The following is a 24,667-nucleotide window of genomic DNA, read 5'->3' on the forward strand; positions in this document are numbered from 1 at the left end:
GGTAAGATCTGGGCAGCATCCTGATGTCTAGAGGAAGGGAATTGCTGCTGAGCAAACAAGAATCAGAGTCCTGGTCCCTAATTAGGTGAGAAAAAGAATTTGGATCAAAGACTTTAGTTTAGATATAACATGATTTGAAATTCAGGCAGTGTAAACAAGTGAATTAAAGAGAAGGAAGAAGGAGGGAGAGGTAATGATTGACTTTTGTACCTGCAGTACTTCCCAATTTCTTCTGCTACCCCAGTGAAAGTTCATTCTTGGGTGCCCTGGTTATGAGGAGGGGGCAGAACAGGAGGAGGGTGTGATGGGTCCGGAGGAGGTGGGGATGGCAATCTAGATCAGTGAGAGGTTGCGTCACTATTTTCCCTGCAACCCAGAGCGTGCCTCACAATGCTTTGCTGTTGTAATTCCCAGCCTGGGCTGCTCACAACCAGCCTACCAGCTTGCAGGTCACAGCCTGAGTGTTAAACAGCACTTGTTCAGTGGCTCTGACCCCAGCAGCCTGTCTATAGCCCCACTCTGCCTTCCAGCAGCCTTGATTATAAAACCAGCAAAGTGACCCCAACAAGCTCCATGTCCCAAATTTCCCCCAAATCGTGTATTGTATAATATCTAGCCCTCACCTGGACTGTTCAGAGAAATAATAAGGTCCATTTGTTCCTCTAAAAACATAACCTACCACTTCACTGGGGTAAATACACCCTTTCATTTAAACACTGCACTGACTTGGTTCATAGTAAAACTAAAACAAATGTATGAACAATAGGTCATAGGTTGAGTAACAAGTAACAGGAATAAAGTTAGAAAGGATCACAAGCAAATGAAAGTGAAAACATGCATCTATACTTAACAGAGTAAGACATGGGTTTTGTTCAAGATGGTTTCTCTCACCAGTCATGACTCACTTTTTCTCCATCAGGACCTTCTACAAAAGCATAAGGGGCTGGTTTCTCTAGTCTTTCTAGGTAAAATATCTTTGCCTAAGTAGGCTTCTCACCTACAGTCAGTTCCAGAGACTTCAGCACCAAACTTGGTTGAAGGACCCATCTTTCTCAGCATGCTAAGAGCTCTGTTCTCTTGTCTTTCTAGTAATGGATGCCAAAGATGGCTTGCTTATATCTTCCAGAGTTCAATGACTGTTTCAAGATGCAGGATGAGCTCATGCTGTTACTCTCTTCCTATGGGCTTCTCATCCCCCTGTATGTAAATGGGGCTTCCATTGTTTTGACTCCACCATGCTTAATTTACCTAGAAGACAGGTTTAATAGGATTCACTATTCACAGCTGGCATGCCTCCTTATGGCTAATCTTGGGATTAGTTTGCCACTTGTTGGATGCCCCTTTCTGCAGTCACTCAGCCCGTTATCTCAATCTCACACTCCAGAAACCAGGGTAGAAGTCTTCTTTGTGATGCAGCTGCTCCCGCATCAGGACTTGGCCCTCCGGCCAGGTCACTATAGCCCTTCCCTTCCGGGGTCTGTCAACGTCTCTCTGGATAAGCTGTTCCAGGTAGTCTTCCATCCGATGTCCAAGGCTGTGCCACTTCCCCAGAGCCTGGGAGGGGAAGCTGGGCCCACCCTCTACTCCAAGTTCCAGCTCATAGACCCTGTGCTCCACAACTGTGGTCTACTTTCTGTCAGACCCGATTATGTTGGATCATATTAAAGAAGTTCTGTATTAAAATCACAAATGAGTTTGATTCCCCATAGTTTAAATTCCAGGGTATTACTAATTAAGAGCTCTCTTGGTTTTTGGTACTGTTTCTCTCCCTCTATGTGTGAAACTTGCAAGCTGCTAATTGTGTTAGTACATTCTAAGACAGAGTCTGTTCTCAAAGCAATTCACAGAGAGAGACTCAAAGCAATACTCTAACAACAGAAACAGCATCCAGAGACTCCCTGCCCTTTTGTTGTATTAACAATTGTGATTAAAATAGAGATAGAGGATGTATGTGGATGGATGCTTGGTGTGGATAATAACTGAATGATCAGGGAGGTGCCAGCCTAAGAATCCAGTGTCCATCGGCTGAAGAAGGCGTCAAGTGGAAATAACCAGAGGACCCCCCGGAGGGCAGACTGGAATCCACCCAACAGCCTCAAGAATGGGAGAACCAAAGAACAAGATAACATCTTGGAGCCGTCAGGAATGTGCTATCTGCTGATTGATTCAGCAACAGCATGATGAAGAAATTCCTATAAAAATAGACTCTAAAAAGTGAGAATTTTGGGGTCTGATTCTGCAAACCAACTTCCAGGAGCATCAGATGAGCATCTGACAAGGCCCTGCTCCCTCCTCATGTCCAGGCCACCTGGCCAGTGGCTTGGCATGAGCAACTCTAAGGCTGGTAACTATGATAACAACCTTGCAGAACCTGTGTGTGTGTGTGTGTGTGTGTGTGTGTATGTTTGTATGAATGAATGTGAGAATAAATTTGAGATTGAATGGAATGTTATAACTATAACTAACTGCTTACTATGATTCTTTCTGTATTCACAGTAAATGTGGTATTTTGCCTTTTTCCCTTTAATAAGATCCTGCTGGTTTTTATTTTATTGGTATAACAGTTGCTCCTTCCTTAGGCTCTGTCCTACTCCCTCTTTCTATCCTCTGGGTTTTCCACCTGTCCTTTGCTCCCCATGGCTGCTTCCCCCTTGGGCTTCTTGCCAGACCATGCAATCTCTAACATACTTCCCTCCTGTCAGAGAGTGACTGCAGATTTTCTGCCTACAGCCCCCTCTGGCATTAGCTTTATAGAAGCTCTGTCTGGTCCTGTCCAGGTAAGCTTCATACTTAATTAAGCATTATGGAGCCCTGGCTTCCCTCCAGGTACAGCCTATGCAGTTAATTGGCCCATCTAGCCTGCCTAATCCCTTGAGGACTCGTGTGGGATGAACACCTCATCCAACAGGTAAACAGCTCCCTTCTCTCCTGTCCTGCCCGGGAGGGAGCCTGTTTTTCCCCAGATTGGAAAGTCTAATATCAATGAGTATTGGTAATGCCTTATGTAGTGTTAGTGCGTACAATTCTCAATGATATTAGTCACCAGTGTGTCATAGGCTTTCATAAAGGACCTCACTCTCTACACTTTTATAACACAGTACTATTGTATACAATCAGTTGATTCAACTGCTTATCACTTGAGGTTCACCCCCTCCCCCCAATCTTTATGCAATGTAGTCTTTGACAGGTAAAACCCAGACCAAGCTTCCCTCTCCTGCTGGGTGTCTCCTACCCCACTTGTTAGTGTGAGGTTTGCCTCCACCCCTTGTAAACTTGATGGATCTCTTTAGGTGATATGTAAATACATTCTCATTGTCTTTCAAAGTACTTTGGAAGTAACTCCCAGGTAGGGAAAACATGTTCCTTTGTCTAGTGCAGACCTGTTTACCAACCCACCCACCCCCTGGAATGCTTGGTTTAAACACACTTTAGTCATAATTCTAGCATATATCTTTACCTGTGGACACACAAGAATATTAATCAGTCAGTTATTAGTTTTCAAATGATACATCACAAGGCATGTTTTGTACAAAGATTATTACAAGAGTGTGGAGGGTGTGAATACAGGGATGCTTAGTGTCATGGGGGAAACGATAGAATGCAAAAGAAGGGGAGGAAAAAAATGCTCATTCTCCTTTTGGTCCTCTTCCTCCGTCCCTCTATTCCCTCTTCGCTCAGTCTCTCTATATTTTGTCCTCCCTCACTTTCCAACTGTGCAATATCATTCTGTGCTACCTCGCCCCACTTCTGCATGGACAAAAAAAAGTCCCCCTTCTCCAAGCACAGGCCTGCTGCATTTATGTCTGGCTCACTGCCGGAGGGAAAAGGCAGCATGGTGCTTGTATCAAAACACCCTGGAATTCACTAGGAGCTACCTGCTTTTGAGATTTGCGACTAACGCGGATTCTTGTTTGCTTATCTGTAACTGGAACAGTTCTAGAACTGAGCTGTGAACTTGGTTTAGCAGCTTCTGTTAGCTTTGTGATAGTCATTTTCATTCTCTCAGAGTTCCAATCCAGCCTAGGTCACTAGTGACCCAAAGTCATTACCACCCCTGGGGCTAGAGGGACCACCTTAAAAGGGGGGAGAGCAGTTCAGTCTCCATGACCCACTTCATGGCCTCTGAGAAACTGCCATCAAGGGCACCAATTATTGTTGATTGCTTTAATGTGCACACTTGCTAAGAACTGGACCAAGGCCACTATCTCTTCCCACATACATCACAAAACTTGGACTGGATTTCAACCAATGACATACCCCATTATCATATCCAGAGCCATCCAATTACTCAATACATGATGGCTTTTTCTTTTCAATCCTGTATCCACATTGTTAGGTAATTTGGTTTTCTGTGTTTGGAAATGTAGTGATACATACATTACTTTCACTTTTCTGCTCAACACAGCTACAAAATATCTTAACTGGTGTCCTCTGTTTTTCAGGCTTTAATTTACTACTGTGAAGTGCTAACACAGCCTAATCTCCACCTACAGAAAGCAGCTTGCATGGCACTGAAATGCCTTCAGGTAAAAAGTGATGCACTCAGTTGTTGGACATTGTTCTTGCTTTGAACTTCCATGGGAGAGCAAAGCAAAGCTTCTATTCAATAGAGTAGCGGTTCTCAAACTGTGGGTTGGGACCCCAAAGTGGGTTGGGACCCCATTTTAATGGGGTTGCTAGGGCTGGCTTAGACTTGCTGGGGCCCGGGGCTGAAGCCTGAGCCCCACCACCCAGAGCCAAAGCTGAAGCTCAAGGGCTTCAGCCCTGGGCAGCGGGACTCAGGTTACACGCCCCCTGCCTGGAGCTGAAGTCCTTGGGCTTCAGATTTGCCTCCCACCCCGTGCGGTGGGGCTCGGGTTTTGGCCCCCCCACACGCAGGGCAATGGGGCTTACTCAGGCTTTGGTCCCCCCTCCTGAGATCGTGTAGTAATTTTGTTGTCAGAAGGGGGTCGCGGTGCAATGAAGTTTGAGAACCCCTGCAATAGAGCCTCTTGAGGACAGAGACGCACATACAGCAAGATGCAAACAGCAGCAGCAACATAAGCATTGCTTTTTATTTTGCATTTTCTTCCCTGATATTTTACAAATGGCTTGTTGGCCTGAATTGTTTGGAATCTTGGTTTTTAAAGCAATCAGTTTCTGATGATGATTAACTATGTATTAGGCATCTGTCTCTTCGTGCCTTGATAAAAAGGATCTTATTTATCTTGGGCGATAGAGGGTATGTCCTACATGGAAAAAAAAGTCCAGAATATAGAGCCTTGGTAGAGGGGGAAAAAAATTGTCTTCTCAAGCAAAATTATAATGGACATAGCCAAAAATTGTAAAAGGGGAGGGAAGGGGAAGATAGAGACATAAGTTTTTGTACATTACATGATACCACAGCAATTGAGATAGTGTAACCTGTAAGTAAAAACCTCCAAATGGCTGGAATATATGAAAGTCCCCTATTCAATATCAGTTTCTGGTGCCATTTTTGTACCCCCCACCACACAAAAAATTAATCCTTGCTGCACAGCCAGTAAAAGGCCATGGGAGGGAATAGTTGTTCTCAATCCCTGAGCCCTCATATGGTCCCTGAAGTTAGGTAGCTGCAGTAGGTGCCCCATAAAAAATAATAATAAATAATAATAATAATATTCTATGAGACATAGACATTACACAGTGGCGATCCCTCTTGGAACTTCCCTCCGGAGAATATACCTGAAGTGTAGCCACATATCAGTTCCTGTATCCTTATGTGCATACAACAACATCCTCTAGCTATTATGGGACAATGTACCCTCTGTAACTATGACCTTCCAACTCAAACAATAGCCATGCGCAGATGCCCATAGGACATAAGGGCATTATACCATTAATACTACTAGAATAACTGGTTCTAAAGGGCTCTTTAATCTAGCAGAGAAAGGTATAAAAGAACTAACAGTGGAAGCTGAAGCCACACAATTCAAATTAGAAATAAAGATATGTATTTTTAACAGTGAGGCTGATTAACCATTGGAGCAAACAACCAAGAGATCAAGATTTGGAGACTTCTGAGAAGATATGCTTTAGGCAAACAAGTTACTGGGCTAAATACAGGGGTAGCTGGGTGAAATGTAAAGGCCTATGTTATACGGGAGGTCACCCTAGATGATCTAATCGTCCCTTTAAAAATTGATGAATCTGTGAAGAACCTGCCTACAATGGAAAATGGAAACACTTGAGATTTTACTCTTAGCTGACCTGCACACCCACCCTAACCTTAGCCCTACCCTATTGGCTGGGTTTTTCTGCTATTCTCCTCCTGCAGAGGAGATGGGAGAGAATGAACCATAGGAAAGATAGTTACATTGCTTAATGCACAAATGGAAAGTGCTCAGATACTACAGTGATGGGTGAAGTATAGGAGAACCGCTATTTGGGAAAAAAGAAGACATCAAATTATACTTTTAAAAAAAATTCCAGTAAGTCATCTCATACTTTAGAGGAGCAAAGATTAGGTGGTTCCAAATACCTTCTTTCTGGTGTGATGGGACAGCACCCATCTCTATTCCACTCACCACCACTTTCACAGTTGTAGCACCCATGGCAAGGGCAACCACAACTGTTGCTCTGTCCAAAGGTCTGAGATTTTTGCAGCAGAAGTACAAAACAGAGTTACTCCTCGCTCTCTGGGAAAGTAACAAATTGAGCTCAAACACAGAGATACAAATCATTGTTTGTATGTGTTTGGGGTGGAAGAGAGATGTGGAGAAGGAGGTTTATGTGTACTCACACAAGAATACGAATAGATAGTAACTGATGTCAACACATGTTTTTTCACTTTCTAGGCTACTGAAAGTATTAAAATGCTAGTTACTCTCTGCCAATCTGACAATGAAGAAATCAGAAAAGTAGCATCTGAAACCCTTCTCTCTCTTGGTGAGTTGTGTGTGTTATATTTATTTTACTGTTGTATAAAGTATCTACTTAACGCATCCAAGAAGCATATACTTTTTAAGACAATAAAAATACAACTGGACCTGTAAACTCAAACAGCTTAAAAAAAAAAAAAAAGAAAAAGAAAGAAAGAAAAAGAAACCAAAGGAAACTGGACCAAAAAGAGAGGCGGGGGATGGGGGGGGGAAAATCAGACAAAACGGAGGAAGAAGAGAAGCTAAAAATGGTTGAGAAGGAATTGACCTTAACAGAAATAGCTTGCCAGCAACCTGGACCACAAATAGAAAAAATTCCATAAAGGCCTCCCCCGTACAAAGTAAAATGAGAAAAGGGGTAGGTTTATAACTCAGTGTTTCTCAGCCTTTTTGATACCAGGGACTGGCTTGATGCCGTCGTAAACTGTGTCAGGGAGATCTCAGGGACCGGCACCAGTCTACGGACCAGTCTTTGAGAAACATTGCTCTAACTTACTTACACCTTCCGACGACGTGGCCCTATTGGTGGGGTTTTTTTTCCCTACAACTCTGCCCCCTTGTGCCCTCAGCCTGTAAATTACACTGACATATACTCACCATGACAAACCAGCATGTTACTCACCCCTCTATATAGCCCCAAATTTGGCCCCCTTGTCTGTAACCCAAATAGAATTAACTTTGGGATGGAAAGCAAGAGCAACCAAGTTGATCTCATTTACCTTGCAGATCAATGTATATAGGGTGGGGGAAAGTATAGAGAAAGAAAAGGGATATTAATAACCAGATCTCTTGGGTATGCTGGGGTTCTATAGCCAGGAAATCCAATCCCTCCTGAAGAACTTCTTTCCAGAATCAAAGATTTACTTGTAAAGAAAATTGTATCTCTAGCCCTCGCAGCAATGAAGAAACCCTTTCAAACATGAACAGTGTAAACTGATGGTATTTTTGAGTCTGTGGACAACTAGAAACAATACATCTGTGAGATGTAAACTGGCCTTTTCGTCTCAGTAGGGTGTTAATTGTTAACTGTTTCACTGCTGACCATTTCAACGGGAACATCCAATCCCAGATTGCCTCCCTCACCTCCTCAGGGCCAAAAGCTTGATCTGTTCATTGCTCAGCTGCCAAAACTTCCTTTTCCACCAGATAGCTGCTGCAATGCATTGGCACGGTGTCAATTTAAAAAACCCCAGCAACACTCTGAAAAGTGAAACTGTGGGGAACAGCTTAAAACGTAATACATATGTTACCACCACTAGGGCTTCTGCACTGACGGGAATATTTCCAGATTTCATTAAAAAAACCTTTTCTTAATTTAAATGAAGCTGCAACCGAACTTCAGCTCTGCTTCCCCAGAGTCCAGAGATCTTGCCACAGAATACCCCGGGGCCTTTGCTATAACAGTTATACTGGCAACCTTGTCGGGGAGCAGGGAGATTAAGATCTAGCTAGTTACTTGTGGCTCAGAGGTGATATTCTATGAAATTCACTCTGCACGCATACAGACTGTGTGAGCAGATACTGTTCAGCGTAAGAGGGAGAGGGAGAAACTCCAACTGTGGGCAGTGCTGCTCTGTCTCCCATTACTTTTGTGCCCGCTTGTGAGCAGGAAGAATGGTCGCAGCCCCTTTTTTACATGTTGCAAGGAGTTAAATTCCCCTGACTCACACCAAACTCACCCTCGGCAGGGCTGTCATGAAGCCTCTTCGATGGTCCACAGATTCCCCCCACTAGCTTTCCCGCTATGTAGCACCACAGCAGGATTCCACTAGAGTAGCATAGAGGACTTTCAGAGGAACAGCCGTGTTAGTCTGTATTTGCAAAAAGAAAAGGAGTACTTGTGGCACCTTAGAGACTAACCAATTTATTTGAGCATGAGCTTTCGTGAGCTACAGCTCACTTCATCAGATGTGCAGAGGACTTTGTGACCCTCTGCACCATGGTGATTTTCACAATAGTGTCTCTTCTCTTGTAACAGTGCACTTGCTTCTCAGTAACCAAGTGGCTATTTTCATTACAACTGATGTATTAGTGTTTAATAAAGGAGAAACACGCTGAGGATCTGATCCAGCATTCTTTATGCACCTGAAACTGATGTTCACAGAAGATTTGGATATGCAAAGAATGCAGGATCAGGCACAGGGGGGCACATCCAGCCTCCACCTGTGTGGATGTGAAGGCCTCTTGGTTGTTAAATCTACTGGGCCAGACTAATTTGGCGGGGGGAAGAGCAACTGTGTAGATCCCTCCATTCTGCCTCCTCATGGCAGGTGCATGTTGGGGGTTCAGTCAGTCATTAGGCTGGAGTAATCACTAAAGCAGCTCTGCAGCTACTCTGTGTCAGTGGGGAAGGGGAGATTCCTTTTGCCCATACTCTTTCCCATGGAGATACCCAGTACCTAAGCCCACTACTGCTGAGCAACTGAGTCTTTGAATGAGGCTACATGCACCACTTCAGTGAAAGTTCTTCAAACACTCTTCTGTTTCTCACACTCACTTACAAGCTGCATGGAAACTTCTTAAAGACACCATAATAGAGGCTCAACTTAAATGTATACCCCAAATTAAAAACATAACAAGAGAACCAAAAAAGTGCCACTGTGGCTAAACAACAAAGTAAAAGAAGCAGTGAGAGGCAAAAAGGCATTCTTTAAAAAGTGGAAGTTAAATCCTATTGAGGAAAATAGAAAGGAGCATAAACTCTGGCAAGAGAAGTGTAAAAATATAATTAGGAAGGCCAAAAAACAATTTGAAGAACAGCTAGACAAAGACTCAAAAAGTAACAGCAAAAATTGTAAGTACATCAAAGGAAGGAAGCCTGCTAAACAACCAGTGGGGCCACTGGACTATCGAGATGCTAAAGGGGCACTGAAAGGGGATAAAACCATTGTGGAGAAACTAAATGAATTCTTTGCATTGGTCTGCCCAGCTGAGGATGTGAGGGAGATTCCCAAACCTGAGCCATGCTTTTCAGGTCACAAATCTGACTAACTGTCCCAGATTGAGGTGCCATTAGAGCAGGTTTCAGAACAAACTGATATTACTATTTAGTTTAAGTCACTAGGACCAAATGGTATTCACTCAAGAGTTCTGAAGGAACTCAAATGTGAAATTGCAGAACTACTAACTGTGGTATGTAACCTATCATTTAAATCAGCTTCTATAACAGATGACTGGAGGATAGCTAATGTGACACCAATTTTAAAAAACCTCCAGGCGATCCCAGCAATTACAGGCTGGTAAGTCTGACTTCAGTAACAGGCAAACTGGTTGAAACTATAGTAAAGAACAGAACTATCACACACATAGATGAACAGGATTTGTTGGTGAAAAGTTAACATGGTTTTTATAAAGGGAAATCATGCCTCACCAATCTATTAGAATTTTTTGAGGTGGGTCAATGAGCATGTGGACAAGGGTGATCCAGTGGATATAGTGTAATTAGATTTTCAGAAAGCCTTTGACAAGGTCCCTCACCAAAGGCTCTCAAGCAAAGTAAGCAGTCATGGGATAAGAGGGAAGGTCCTCTCATGGATCAGTAACTGGTTATAATATAGGAACAACGGGTAGGAATAAATGGTCAGCTCTCAGAATGGAGAGAGGAAAATAGTGGTGTCCCCAGTGGTACAGGGGTCTGTACTGGGACCAGTACTGTTCAACATATTCATAAATGATCTGGAAAAACAAAACTACTCAAGATAGTTAAGTCCAAAGCAGACTGCAAAAAGTTTTACAAAGGAACCTCACAAAACTGGGCAACAAAATGGCAGATGAAATTCAATGTTGATAAATGCAAAGTAATGCACATTGGAAAACATAATCCCAACTATACATATAAAATAGTGGGGTCTAAATTAGCTGTTACCACTGAAGAAAGAGATCTTGGAGTCACTGTAGATAGTTCTCTGAAAACATCCACTCAGTATGCAGTGCAGTCAAAAAAGCTAAGGAGAGATAAGACAGAAAATACCATATTGCCTCTATAAATCCATGGTATGCCCACATCTTGAGTACTGCATGAAGATCTGGTCACCCCCTTTCAAAAAAAGATATATTGGATTTGGAAGAGCTACAGAAAAGGGCAACAAAAATGATTCAGGGTATGGAACAGATTCCATATTAGGAGAGATTAATAAGACTGGGACTTTTCAGCTTGGAAAAGAAACTACTAAGGGGGGATATTGTGGAGGTCTATAAAATCATGACTGGTGTGGAGAAAGTAAATAAGGAAGTGATATTTACTCCTCCTCATAATACAAGAACTTGGGGTTACCAAATGAAATTAATAGGCAGCAGGTTTAAAACAAACAAAAGGAACTATTTATTCACACAACGGACAGTCAACCTGTGGAATTCCTGGTCAGAGGATGTTGTGAAGGCCAAGACTATAACAGGATTCAAAAAAAGAACTAGATAAATTGATGGAGGATAGGTCCATCAATGGCCATTAGTATGGGCAGGGATGGTGTCCATAACCTGTTTGCCAGAAGCTGGGAGTGGGCGGCAAAGGATGGATGCTCTGTTCATTCCTTCTAGGGCACCTGACATTGGCCACTGTCGGAAGACAGGATACTGGGCTAGATGGACCTTTATTCTCACCCAGTATGAGCGTTACTAGTTCACCAAGAATTCATTCTGTTATTGGATATGGTATTGCTTGGGACACAAAAAAACCTTAACTCAGGGTTGTTTGCGTAGAAGATCACATTCCCACTCTGACCTGCCTTATAGCACATGAAGACCTCATTCATTTCTCTGAAAGCACATGCAAGATATTAGATTGGACATAATGTAATGAAGTTCAAACAGAAAACAATAATGAAAAAGGAAAGCTGGTAAGACACAGCAAAAGCACTGCTTACTCTTTTCTATTTGTGTCATAGGTAAACTCAGCTTGGAAAGACACAGACCATTTAGCAGTACACCTGTGCAAACAGCATCACATGATCACAAGGCTCACCTGCTTCATCTTTACTCCAAACAAATCTTCCCCACTGAGCCCAAACTTTTGTAATGGTATTCAGACCATCTATAAATCCATACTCCTTATTACAGATCTGTAGCTCTCATTAAAAATGAGAGTATATCATGTTTTAATTTACTCAAATCCTTCCTTTGTCTATTTATTTTGATAAGTGCCCACAATTTTACACAATTTCATATAAAACTGAATCCTTACTACACCATTAGTGAATTTAGTAGATTGCCTGTACAAATAACATTTAAAAATTACACTCTGGCCACCATCCTATTGCATATTAATCCATTTCCTCTGAAAATGTGGTGTGAAAGTGATAGAATTTTTATATACCATCCAAAAACATTTGATAGAAGATAGCTTTTTGAGACGACAGATAGTGGGAAAGAGTAGGCAATGGTGTTCCAATATATTTATGCAAGTAAACAGTATATGGGTTATCTACTACTACAGAGATGCAGAGTAAAAGTTTTTAAGGAGTAGCTTGAACATTCACAGCACGCTCAATATTTGTGGCTAATTTCTTAATTTGCACTGAACATATGAAAATTCCTATGGAAAAAGTCATCAGCAAAGCAATTCTTTCCACAGAAAGGAATGCAGGGTGTGTGATTTTGTGTACACAAATGATGCAATGTTTTATTTACACTTGACTGTTTTGTGCTCAGGTGAAGATGGGCGACTGGCATATGAACAGCTGGATAAATTTCCTCGGGAATTTGTTAAAGTTGGAGGCCGTCGGGGGACTGAAGTTGCCACAGCTTTTTAGATGCAAGATAATTTACCTAACAGTTAACAGTCATTATGACTGTTCACATTAACTGGAATGGTGCTGTAATTCAACTGCTTTAATAAAAAAAAAACAAAAAAAAAAAACTTTTGAAGAATTCTAAAGAATGTCCTGAAAGTTAGCAATTTATAGACTTAAGAAAAAAAAAAAGTGTAAATTCCAGTTATTGAGTTCCTATTGGCTTTTTTTCCTAGCTTATGATAGAACAGTTGTATGTTGAAGATAATGCTTCTTCAAGTGCTTCAGAGTAAATGATGTAATAAATCAGTCTCAGCAAACTTCTATATAAGATTTTAGAATTCAGCATTTTCATATTTTTACACAATTTTGCACTTGTTTTATTGAAGTTGTTGTGTAAGCTTGAAATGTGATGCTGCATCTAAAAAGGAAAGGTAGGGAATTACAAAGTGGAAAAGTGGAACTACAAAGCAGCTTTCGCTCCACATTGCGCTAAGTGTTGGATGCCTTGCAGGGTTCCTAGCAGCATTATATCAGCCTGGACTGAAACTCAGCTATCCAGATTGATTTTAACGATGAAATATAGATCAAGTTTCTTCAAATCAAGTTTTGCCTCCAGAAACAACAGGCTGTAAACCCCAGGAGATGTTATTTCACTGACTCATTTTAAATGCCTCTGCTGGTCTTTTATTTCCTCCCTCTCACCCTCCAGTAATGAACCATGATTAATCCAGGGAGTTGCTTGTGCTGTCAAGCAATTACGTGGGTTTTATAGAAATAAATGGAAGGTTACATGTGCTCATTGTTCAAAAAGAAAAAGTGAATATAATACAATTGCCTGAATCCCTGAAGCCATTTTTGTTTCCTAGGTTACAAGAAGGAGTGGGCTACATGCACTCTGGCTAGTGCATAGCAGCTTGCTATAGAGTAATTTCAGTATAAAGAATTAAAGCAAAGTGAAGAGGACCTTGGAGCTGTTAAAGACAGGGTGCAAATAAAAGCGTTTCCTCCCCCTCCAACTCCAAGTATGAAAGACTGAGTGCTTCAAGCTATTGATTATAGCCCTTAAATTAACGGACGAGGTGAGTGTAATTTAACAGAAGAGCATTGTTGTACTGCAGTACATCTGACATGAAATACTATTTAGATGTTAATTAAAACATCCAGCTTCTGATAGAATATACAGAAAAGGATCACTAAAAGTTCACTTCGAAAAGAAGCCTTGTGCGCCAAATACAGTGGCAGACAGTTTTTCTGACTGTGAATGTTACCAACAATGTATATACAGCTGTATATTTATAAATATATATATATATATTCTTCCTGTAATTAAAGGTACATTTGTACAGTCTGAAATATTTACTTGTTTACTGAAGGAAATAGGCTCTTTTTACAGATGGTTAAATAACCATGTCATGGTTTTTATATCACAGCTACTGCATGAACTTATTCTCCCATCATGTTCTTTTGTTCTGACATCTGCTTATTTTTTGCCTACTCATATTTCCTATCATCGTTAAATTATAATAAAGAATATTTTTAATCACTAAACACATTGGTCCAAACTATAAAATGTGTTCTCTGCCTTCTCCACTGTGAGGACTAAATAACCTTAATACACATTTCTCAGGTTTTTGTCTACACTGGAAATTGGCCCCCAGCACTAGTCATCGGTGGCCACTAATAACTGTAGCTGTCACAGGGCAGAGCCCATCTGTTGTAGACAAGGAAGGCCTCAGTTCTCAATGGTGCAACTCCCTTCAGGCTGGCACTGGGGCCAATCCTCCAAATAGTTAATTACGGTCTTAGTTTGCTACTTGTGGCAGGTCCCTTTGTGCAGTAGGATGTCTCCCAGGAAACAATCTGCAAGTAGAGATTCACTGTTGTACTATCATGAAGGTATTTCATAAGAACATCTGGGAAAGGGATTAATAGTTCTGGTTTGATAGGTCTTGTCTCCACTACAAAATTAAGGCACAACTTTGAAAAGTCTAGTTAAATAACAATGCTGTCCACTACTTTGCAGTTAGCATAGCCAAGGGTAAATCCTGTTCAGCATCATGTCAGCTAATCATGGTTAAACCTTGGTGCAGCACTACCTTAGTGCTCTGGTTCTCACTACATCCAGGAGGCCTTGGACACGTGAATGGGGCTGGGCCCCTGCATGCTGTTCATTTATAGTTTTACACAGCACAACATGGTGGCAGATATGCAGTACTGCAGCTTCTCATGGAATTCAATGGCAAAACCGGCAATGCTAGCTTGTTTTTTTTCCCCCCTTTTGCTTTTTCATGGGTGACTAGACTTGTAGCCCCAACTTTCTGCTGGCCAGAAGACGCTATAGTGACAGATTGTTTTAGTTATTAAAACCAAACACACATACAAAAAAGGCAGAAAAAAGAAAGGGAAGAAAAATCAGCCTGGAAAGGTGGAGGGGTCTGATTAGCTCAAGTCAAAGAAACGTGGAGCCAATGCTCTAATGCTAGTCTCCAGTACCCTCCATCTACACAAGGCATTTTAAGCCAGATTGATTTAAGGTGTAGAGCTTTTTCACAAAATTAGACCCAGGGTTGAGGGGTAATCATTATGTGACTGGTACGATCTGAATTTCTGCAAAGCAAAATGAGAAATTATTTTAATCGTGTTTTAAATTAAAAACATTATTCTGGAAATATAATAGGCTCATGTCTGGTTTCTGTTGTTCCCTCCTTCCCTGCTCTAAAATAAGATTACAGCCCCCTGGTTGTAGCATGCTGCACACGGTGTAAACCAACAGAACACATGTACATTCAGACATCTGAAGAAGATAATGTGTTATAATGAAATGGGGGCATTAGGGCATAGAACATTGATTTGCTAAAATAAATCCTCTGATGTCATCAGATTCTGTGTTACAACAAAGAGCTGCCTCCATTTTTCATTCTGTTTATTAACTTTATTCTAAAGTGTTGCTTAGTTACTAACCTGAGGGATTTTCTTCATAATCAGAATTAAAACTGTTGCTTTCCAGCTGTTTCCTATTTAATTTCAGAGCACACAGATTTCTACACACATTGAAGAAAGTTATTAAGTACAACTTCTTGAGGAGTCATTGAAAGTATGTTTAAGAAGCTCCAAGCTTGTTATGAAACTTTCATCAAAGCCTTTTTCTCTTCTGTGAAGGAAGAGCCCTACAATCCAACTGACAGCATTTTTCATAAGCAAAAAATTGTTAGATATGGCACCGATGTGAGGAACACACAACTACCCCTTGAACAGAGAGCCCAAGCTGCAAAAAATATTGGACTGCTAGTGTACACAGGTAACAAGGCAAACTGGCTTGTTTGCTGTTTCAGTATAATTTAAACCTACGGTTTCATATATGTGCTAAAATAAGGCCATTCCCCTGCACCACTACAACTACTAAAAACAGTTTATGAAATTCAGAATATATAGCACCCAGTCCTGCTCCCAGTGAAGTCAGTTAGGAAATAAGGCCTTACATTTTTAAAAATAAGTTAAGGCCCTAATTTATGGATTCCTAATGGTTACATGAAAACCCCAACTTCCATTTCTAAAAGGATACATTTCTAGCTCTTGCAGTTGTGGAGAAACACTTGAAAATGTGAACACTAAAGCCTCCAAGAGCAGAAGACAAAAAAAACCCCAATGATTATTACTACTTAAAATCTCATGATTTTTAAATGCTTTGGTTCAGCAATATTGCTGTTTTTCACCTACCTTAATCTTTAGCAATAAAAAAAGTAAGGGGGAGAGGGAGGAGGGAAGGGACAGAACAGGTACTCACCAGCTGGAAAAGAAATTCAGCAGGTGCTGGTTACAAAATGATTTTAGAACTGCAGCTGCTTGGCTCTGCAAAAATTTAAAGGACCAGCCACCCCCAAAAAATATGCTAGGGGAAAAGTTCTTGTAACAAGATGAAGAAGTCATCAGGGAAAGCGTGCCTAGGAAGGGAGCTGCTTTGGTGTTGGCTTATTATCATTGTGTCCTAAGTTTTTCCTATCCTTTTAATTGGGTATGGTGTTCTTCATTCCCTCTCTTCAGCTGTTGGGAGCTGCTTTTGTGTTTCTAAACCTTTCCAGACTACTGTACCCTTTTCAAGTGTCTGATTTGTCTTTCCTACCGTTACGTTTCACCTCACTTAAATACTACTTTTACTAAAAAATTGCTTACTTTCTCATTTTACCATGTAATTATAAAATATATCAATCTGAATATAACATTGTACTGACATTTCAGTGGATCGTATATAGAGCAATATAAACAAATCATTGTCTATATGAAATTTTAGTTTGTACTAACATTGCTAGTGTTTTTCATGTAGCCTATTGAAAATCTAGACAACTATCTAGAAATGAATTGCTGTACCCCCTAAAAGACCTCTGCGTACCCCAAGAGATACGCATACCCCTGGTTGAGAACCACTGCACAAGTTTAAAACTGTATGAACAGTAAGGATAAATAGTAATAATATACTGAGCTTGTTTAAGAAAAGAAGGGGTTCTCTGAGCCTGCCAGACAGCAAGCCTACTATAATTGTCAGAAATATTCATAATCAGTTGCCCTCAATGTTCAGAAATGTGATATGTTAGTCATAGTACCACTGTGGGTAGAGGAGATCCCCCTTCTAAATGTAAAAAAAGGTACAGAGAAAAGTTACTGGTATGTTGTGATCCAAGTACACACTGCTGGCAGATATTCTATTACTTTAGGGAGTGTAAAGTCAGCCAAAAACTCAAGAAGAAAGTGGTTCAGTAGATGTGAAAGTCAGGTTTTTGGCTATCTAGAATCTGGACTAGGGAGGGCGGTCATGCAGTGAGAGAGCTAATGAACATGATGTCTTCATCTCACAATTTTTTCCACAGAAAAATTTAAGTCATCATGTGTTCTGCAATCTGGCCAAGTTTTCTAGAGAATAGCTCAGCCAAGTTCAGAAGCCAGACTGGCAGCTATCAGTGGATTTATGCAACAAGAGTGCCCAAGAACCCATGTAAATCACCATTACTTGTAATGTCTGCATTTTAAAATGCTCACTTAAATGAATATTTTTGCCACTAAAAATGGCTTATCAGCCCAAAGCTAATGCAGAGATGCTTTTACTGTGTACTAGGCACTGTGCTGTTCATAGACAGACAATCTTTTTACATATCAGAGGGCAACATTTGCAGACGACAACCCATGTTTCTTGTTCTGAAGTTATTTCCAGTCTATTCCATCTGCTGCCACTCACAGTTTTCTTGCATTAAATGGCAAATCCTGACCCCACTGCACAGCCCAATGAACCAGGCTGGGCACTGGAGAGACCTGATGAGTTTGTGGGGGAAGACGTTCTCTGAAACTCACCTGTAGCTCTTTGATGGGAATGACTGCTGAACCAATAACATTACTGAGCCTGCTCTCAACTCTTCCCTCAACCTGCCTGTGTTGCTGGGTTACACGGCTAATCCATGTAGCTGTGTTTGGTTGTGCACAACTGGTGTGAGATCCCCGAATTCTGTCCCATTACTGCCACTCCTTAGTGATACCACATTGGTTTTGCAGCATGCAGTGAATTCTGCATTGACAGAGGGGGAATGGTGGTGAATGGAGAGAAGGGGAGAAAAGAGGGGGCAGTGACAGATTTACGCTTATATAACTAGATTGCATTTTAGTAGTTACAGTGATGCCACAAAGTGCCTTCTCAGCATTTATTCCTTGGACGAAGACCCCAAATGTTTTTTAGGACATGAAATTCTTTTTTTGAATTGCAATGTGCTATTGTTCTGATAAAAAGGAAAAATGTGTGATAAATATGCCCTATAGCAGGAAATTCAGATGATAAATGTCAGAATCAGATTAAAGAACAACACAACGTAAGCAGCTTAAATTGCTACCAACTTCGAATGCAGTTCTGAAAAAACACAAACTACTCCTGCGGGAATTCTGTTCATGTGCAGAATTCATGTCTCCCACAGATTTCTTTGCTTCCCCATAGAAAAATGACTTTCTGACAGGGAAGCAAAGGGAAGTTGCAAGAGCAGTCACACACCACTCCCTAACAGTGCAGGTACATTGTTTCAGGCAGCCAGCAGAGAGGTAAATCACTGTGGGGCTGAAGACACCCCAGCCAGTGGTTCCTACCCTGAGCCAGGATCAGCTGCTAGTCCTGGTTGGGCTGGAGGCAGGAGAGGACAGGACTTCCTCTTCCCCTGCAACGAGTGTTTAGGGCTGTGTCAGACCCACCCCCAGAAACCTTCCCCAGCTTCAGGAAGCTCAGCATCCTCCCTTCCTGCCTGCCCCCACCTCTCCTTAGCTGCAGGGGGAGAGATCACTGTATGGGGAGCTGCTCCCCCAGCCGCTGTGCATCCAGACCTCCCATACCCAGACACCCATGCCAAAACTTACCCTGTACACCCAGAACCCCCCTAGCCCTCCATACCCAAACCCCACCCCACTGAACCTCAACCCCTGCACACAGAGCCCCCCTGCACCGAGTACCCCCCCGAGTTCCCTGCACTCAAACCCCCACAGTGATGAACCCTCCTCCTGTACCACCCTGAGTCCCCACATCCAGACCCCCATGACACTGACCCCCAACTAGCTGCACCTAGACCCCCCCCCAGACTCCTCCACTGAGCCCCAACCACCTTCACTTGGAAGCCCCTGCAGAGTCCCATTGTCCCTGCACCTGGAACTCCCCAATGAGCCTCTGTGCACTCAGATTGTCCCACACAGAAACCTCTCATCTCCACACCTTTATTCTTCCACACTGAGCCCCCAACACTTGGATCCTGCCTGGTTGACCCTGCCTCCCCCACACCTGGTGTGCCACTGAGTACATTAATCACAAGGGGTAGTTCTCAATGCTTTTCCAGGCACTTGTGGATCACTGTGGGCATTTCACAGACATTAACGCAGGCTGGTCCAGAAAGGTGCATGATGCACACATCTTTTGGAACAGTGGCCTGTTCAAGAAGCTGTAAGCAGGGACTTTCTTCCCGGACCAGAAGAGCACCATAGGGGAAGGCAAAATGCCCATTGTGATCCTGGGAGACCCTGCCTACCCCTTAATGCCATAGCTCATGAAGCCGTACATGGGGCAACTGGACAGCAGCAAGGAGTGGTTCAACAACAGGCTGATCAAGTGCAGAATGACTGGTGTGTGCATTTGGCCCTTTAAAAGCCTGCTGGCGATGCCTGTATGGGAAGCTGGACATGGCCAATTACAATATTCATATGTTTATAGCCGCATGATGTACTCTCCATAATATTTGGGAAGGGAAGGGTGAAAGCTTCACTCAGGGCTGGACCGCAGAGGTTCAGCACCTGGAGGCTGAGTTTGAACAGCCAGAGACCAGGGATATTAGAGGGGCACAGGGCGGGGCCATAAGGAACAGGGATGCTGAGAGACAGCAATTTGAAGCTGAAAGCCACTCATAGTTGTTGCTATGCTCAGAATTGCAGTGCTTGTAATGCTAGGAGGTGATTGGTGCACATGATGCAAGAAGGGACCTTAACATCATTGTATCTTGCTTTCCATTGCTCTTTGTGCTTTTACTTAATAGAATAACGATTGCTTTCAAACAATTATTTTATTCAAAAACAATTAGAGGAGAGAGTCAAATGAAGAAAAAAATCATCAGCAGGGAAGGGAATAGGGGAAGGGAAGGTCTCAAGAGGAGGAGGGGTGCGGGGACGGCTACAGATTTGTTGTATGTCCAGGGATCATACCCAACCTTCTCCTTTGGAGTACAATGCAGCAGATGCAGGGCTAAACTGCAGAGGGATGAGTGTTGAGCGCAATGGGTACTAGGAGTCCACAGGGCTGGACTGTGCAGGATAGCAGTGGAATGCAGCAGGTACAGACTGGAGCCAGGGGGTTGATAAGAGTGTGCTGACAGTGTGGGGGGGGGAGGGGCGCACATGGGAAAGTTTTGCAACAGCAGCTGCAGGGGAGGGTGGGCACAGAGCTAGTATCGCCTGGAGCATGGCTGCTTGGCACTCCATAACTGTTAAGAGCCGCTCTGTGGCTTCTTTCTGGTGTGCCACATTCTCCTTTTGGTCCCTCTTCTCGCTGTCCCGCCACTCCTTCAATTCCTTCTCAGCAGCCGAGTGCATCATAACCTCATGCATAAAGTCCTCCTTAGTTTTTCTTGGATGCTTCCTAGTTCTTTGTAAGTGTTCTGCTGCCAATAAAGCCACAAGACCCCCAAAGTGGTAAGTAGCCACAGGGACAGGGTAAATCACTGTTCCTGGACCCTGTTGTACACTGGGCATGTGGCTCTTGGGGAGAGACAACACTGTAGGGTGGGCCTGATAATCATTCCTGTCCCCACACTTGCCACAGGAGATGATTATGGAAGATGTCTCACAGCCGAGGGTGAGCAGGGAAACAAAGGAGGGTCTTCTCTAAGCCTGTGGCTTCCACCCTGGCCCCTATGTGGCTAGCCTGTGTGCAGCAATGTGTACTGTCCCTCCCATGATGGCACAGTGGTGTGGGAAAGGTTTCAGAGGAACAGCCGTGTTAGTCTGTATTCGCAAAAAGAAAAGGAGTACTTGTGGCACCTTAGAGACTAACCAATTTATTTGAGCATGAGCTTTCGTGAGCTACAGCTCACTTCATCAGATGCATACCGTGTCTGCTGCAGTTTCCACGGTATGCATCTGATGAAGTGAGCTGTAGCTCACGAAAGCTCATGCTCAAATAAATTGGTTAGTCTCTAAGGTGCCACAAGTACTCCTTTTCTTTTTGGTGTGGGAAAGTTACCGTTAATGGGGCAAGAAACAAAGCAGCTCTGCCGAGGAACCTGAGGCAGCCGATTGCCCAGTATCTCCATGAGCATTTCCTGGAGATCTCCGAGGGAGATTCCCATGAAGTGAGGGAGTGTATCAATAACCCGTTCCACCACTCACACTAGGCATGAGGTGGGAGACCAGCCTGTTTTCTGCAACCCTCCTGCCCCCAACAACTTGCTTCAGCAATTCCCAAAATCAGATCCACTTACCAGGGGCCTCCTCTCCTGTTTGCACTTCGCCAAGATCCGACTGCTGTGACTGGCTAGGCGACTCTGGGTAGAAAAGAGCTCCTGAGTAGTCCTCTGCCTCTGGGTCCTGGCCATGGCCCTTTTCTATCATGCTTCTAGCAATCTGTCCATAGGTATCAATTTCTACAGCTAGAGTGCAGCTGGGACTGGACAGCCTCCTCTCCCCAAATGGCAATGAGGTCCAGCAGCTTGGCATTACGCCTGGTGCGTGGAGCAGGCCTGGCCACCTGGAAAGATGCGCTGAGACCACTGCACGCATCGCCGAGCAAACAGGAAGGGGACTTTCAAATTTGCAAAGCAATGTATGGGGGTGGGGCTGACGGTTGGTCACCTGAGGGCAGGGCAGTAGAGTTCAACCCGATGGCCAGAGAGGCAAGAACAGGCATTGTGGGAAGCCTCCCGGAGGCCAACTGCAGCGCTGTAATTGCCACGGTGTCGACACGGACGCTGCAGTGCTGTAGCCCCAGCGCAGAAAGCTCTACGCCTCTCACTGCGGTGGTTTTGTTAGAGCACAGAACGTGCACAATTTCTGCGCACTAAGCGGCCTGGCAGTGTGTACGCCTCAGGAGTTACAGCACTCGAAGTTGCTTCACTGCGCACAAACTTGCCAGTGTAGAGGGGGCCTCAGCCCCATGGCTGTCCTTCACCTATACAATAGTTTCCTCAGTGGCACGCACAATGGAACTAATCTAAAGGTTCTGTGGTAGCCTGAGCTCAGAATTTCCAGTGTACATGCAAACGATGAACTAGCCAATGACCTACTACAGATAGCTTCTTCCATTGCAGGTGGGCCAAATGCTGGACTATGCGCATCAGAATACATCCAGGACCTAACTGATATCTTGAACATGCCAGACACTTCAGCAAATGTGAGGATCCTGGTGCTCCAAGGGCTGTGCGGTATTTGCTATATAAATTACAGTAACCAAAACAAGGTAAAAGATCTGAATCTTGCGGATATTCTTCTTGCTTGTCTCACTGAAGATGAAGATTCATCCCCAGCTAGCAACCATATTACCGTGGTTAAGTTCTGGGTTTGTTACCTTCTGACTGTCCTTTGTTGCCACAATATCCCTTACATTAGAATACTCCATGAATTGGGAGGTCAAAAGCTGGTAACAAAGCTGAAATTCCTGTCTAGCATGGAATGGTCTGGCTGGCCAGATAATTATGCAGAAGTACTGTTTTCCCTTTTGGGGTTTCACAAAGCTCAACTTACTTCTGGTATTTAAAATGAAATAACCCTCTCAAGGATTGTTATAATCTATGAACTATTTACATGGCATAATAAAGAAAATGAAGACAAATTAAATAATGTCACTCTTCTTCTTCCCCATCCCCCAATAACGAGTTTAGAATTAAAAAATTTAACAGGACCTATCTCAGCTCCTATGTTCATCCATTTATTCACCCGCTCCCCACACTGGAAAGTCAGGACTCCCTTACAGAACAGGTAATCTGCCATCAGGTTCATTTTCCCCAGCCAATGCCTTACCAAAAACCTCTCTTATCCTTTCCCTTTCTGACACACCTGCAGAGTAACTTGAAAGGACTCCAGACTAATACGCTCTTGAATAGTATGCTGGAGCAGGGGTTAGGGTGATCTCTATGTAGCATAGCCCTTATAGGATGTCATATGTCTGCTGAAGATGCTAGTCAGCATACTGATTCAGCAGAACTTGGGGGAATGCACATTGCTTCTTTCTAAAAGGTCTACTCCTATTGACATTACAATAAATGGGTAGTATCAGACTCTAAAGGAATACTAAGATACATCAATATTAACCCCCCCACACACACACACAAATCTATTCTCCCCTGCACTGGCTCAGGAACCTTTCAGACAGCTAGCCTCACTCTGCTACCCACTCCTCGGTACATGCCTTTACAATAAAATAGGATATTTGAAGAGAGAACAAGGTCTTGAAAACATGAAGCATGAAATTACGATTTACAAAATGTGCACAGCATGCCAGGTGCTTTACAAACATGTATAAAGAAGTCCCTGTCCTGAAGCATTTACCATCATGAGACTGAATGCTCCAAACAATTACACATACAAGTAGTCCCAACGAACAGAGCCAGGACTGTGAATCTTTTTAAATCACATGGAGATACCAGAGAGCCTCTCAGTCCCAATCAAAATCCTGTTGCCAGGTTCTCTTACAGCCCTACTAGATCAGTGCCTGCCCTATAAACTGAAGAGCATTTTCTGGGAAAGGTCCCCCCTCACGGCTGTACGTGTTGGGTACAGCTCATAAAGCAGGAAGTGCTTTGGGAACCCCTCCCATGAAAGTTTTCAAAACAACTGCACCTGTTTTGATACAGTCTTTTGAAAGTACTTACAGTAACTCTTCACTTAATGTTGTAGTTGTTCCTGAAAAATGCTACTAAAGCAAAACGATGTTAAGAAAATCCAATTTCCCCATAAGAATTAATGTAAATAGGGTGGCTTAAGTTCTAGGGAAATTTTTTTCACCAGACAAAAGACATTATATACATACAGAATAAGTTTTAAATAATTTTAAACAAACAATACTGTACTCACCAGTGATGACCGTGAAGCTTGCTTGAGGCAGGAGCATAGTGGGGTCAGGGCCCGGGGGCTTGCCCGGCGGCTTGCCCGGCTCTGGCTGACCAGCACTCCTGCCAGGGAGCGGGGTCGAGGGCTTGCCTGCTCCCCAGCTGGAATGCCGGGTGGACAGAGTGGGGTAAGCCCCCGTGCCCCAACCGGAATGCCAGGCGGGCAGAACGGGGCCAGCCCCCATGCCGCAACCCCGCTTCCCAGCAGAAGTATTGGGTGGGCAGGGCGGGGCAAGCCCCCGAGCTGTGACTGGCAGGTAGGTGGACCAGGGCGAGCCAAACAACCTTATAACGGAACACGGCACGACTTTAAACGAGTATGTTCTCTAACAGATCAGCAACCTAATAAAGAAACAATGTTAACCGAGATGACTTTATGTGAAGAGTTACTGTATTAAGTTTCCACTCAGAGCTTCCAGATGTGCACATCTAGCCT

General features: G+C 43.2%; 2 protein-coding genes across 5 annotated transcripts in view; both read left to right on the forward strand.

Annotated features, from left to right (window-relative positions):
• Positions 1-15,302, forward strand: part of RIPOR2 (RHO family interacting cell polarization regulator 2) — a 181,327-nt gene extending 166,025 nt beyond the window's left edge. For all 4 annotated transcript variants that reach the window (XM_048840025.2, XM_075125349.1, XM_048840022.2 and 1 more), the window contains 3 exons: positions 4,443-4,526; positions 6,816-6,906; positions 12,546-15,302. In XM_048840025.2, the coding sequence (XP_048695982.1) occupies positions 4,443-4,526; positions 6,816-6,906; positions 12,546-12,646 (276 nt within the window). In that variant the 3' untranslated portion in view covers positions 12,647-15,302. The remainder of the gene's footprint in view (positions 1-4,442; positions 4,527-6,815; positions 6,907-12,545) is intronic.
• Positions 15,303-15,399: 97 nt separating this feature from the next.
• Positions 15,400-22,970, forward strand: ARMH2 (armadillo like helical domain containing 2). Its single transcript, XM_048840026.2, has 2 exons — positions 15,400-15,926; positions 22,435-22,970. The coding sequence occupies exons 1-2, from the start codon at positions 15,725-15,727 to the stop codon at positions 22,878-22,880; spliced, it is 648 nt and encodes a 215-aa protein (XP_048695983.1). The 5' UTR covers positions 15,400-15,724; the 3' UTR covers positions 22,881-22,970.
• Positions 22,971-24,667: the final 1,697 nt, after the last annotated feature.

The sequence above is a fragment of the Caretta caretta genome, chromosome 2 (assembly GCF_965140235.1).
Source record: "Caretta caretta isolate rCarCar2 chromosome 2, rCarCar1.hap1, whole genome shotgun sequence".
NCBI lineage: Eukaryota > Metazoa > Chordata > Testudines > Cheloniidae > Caretta > Caretta caretta.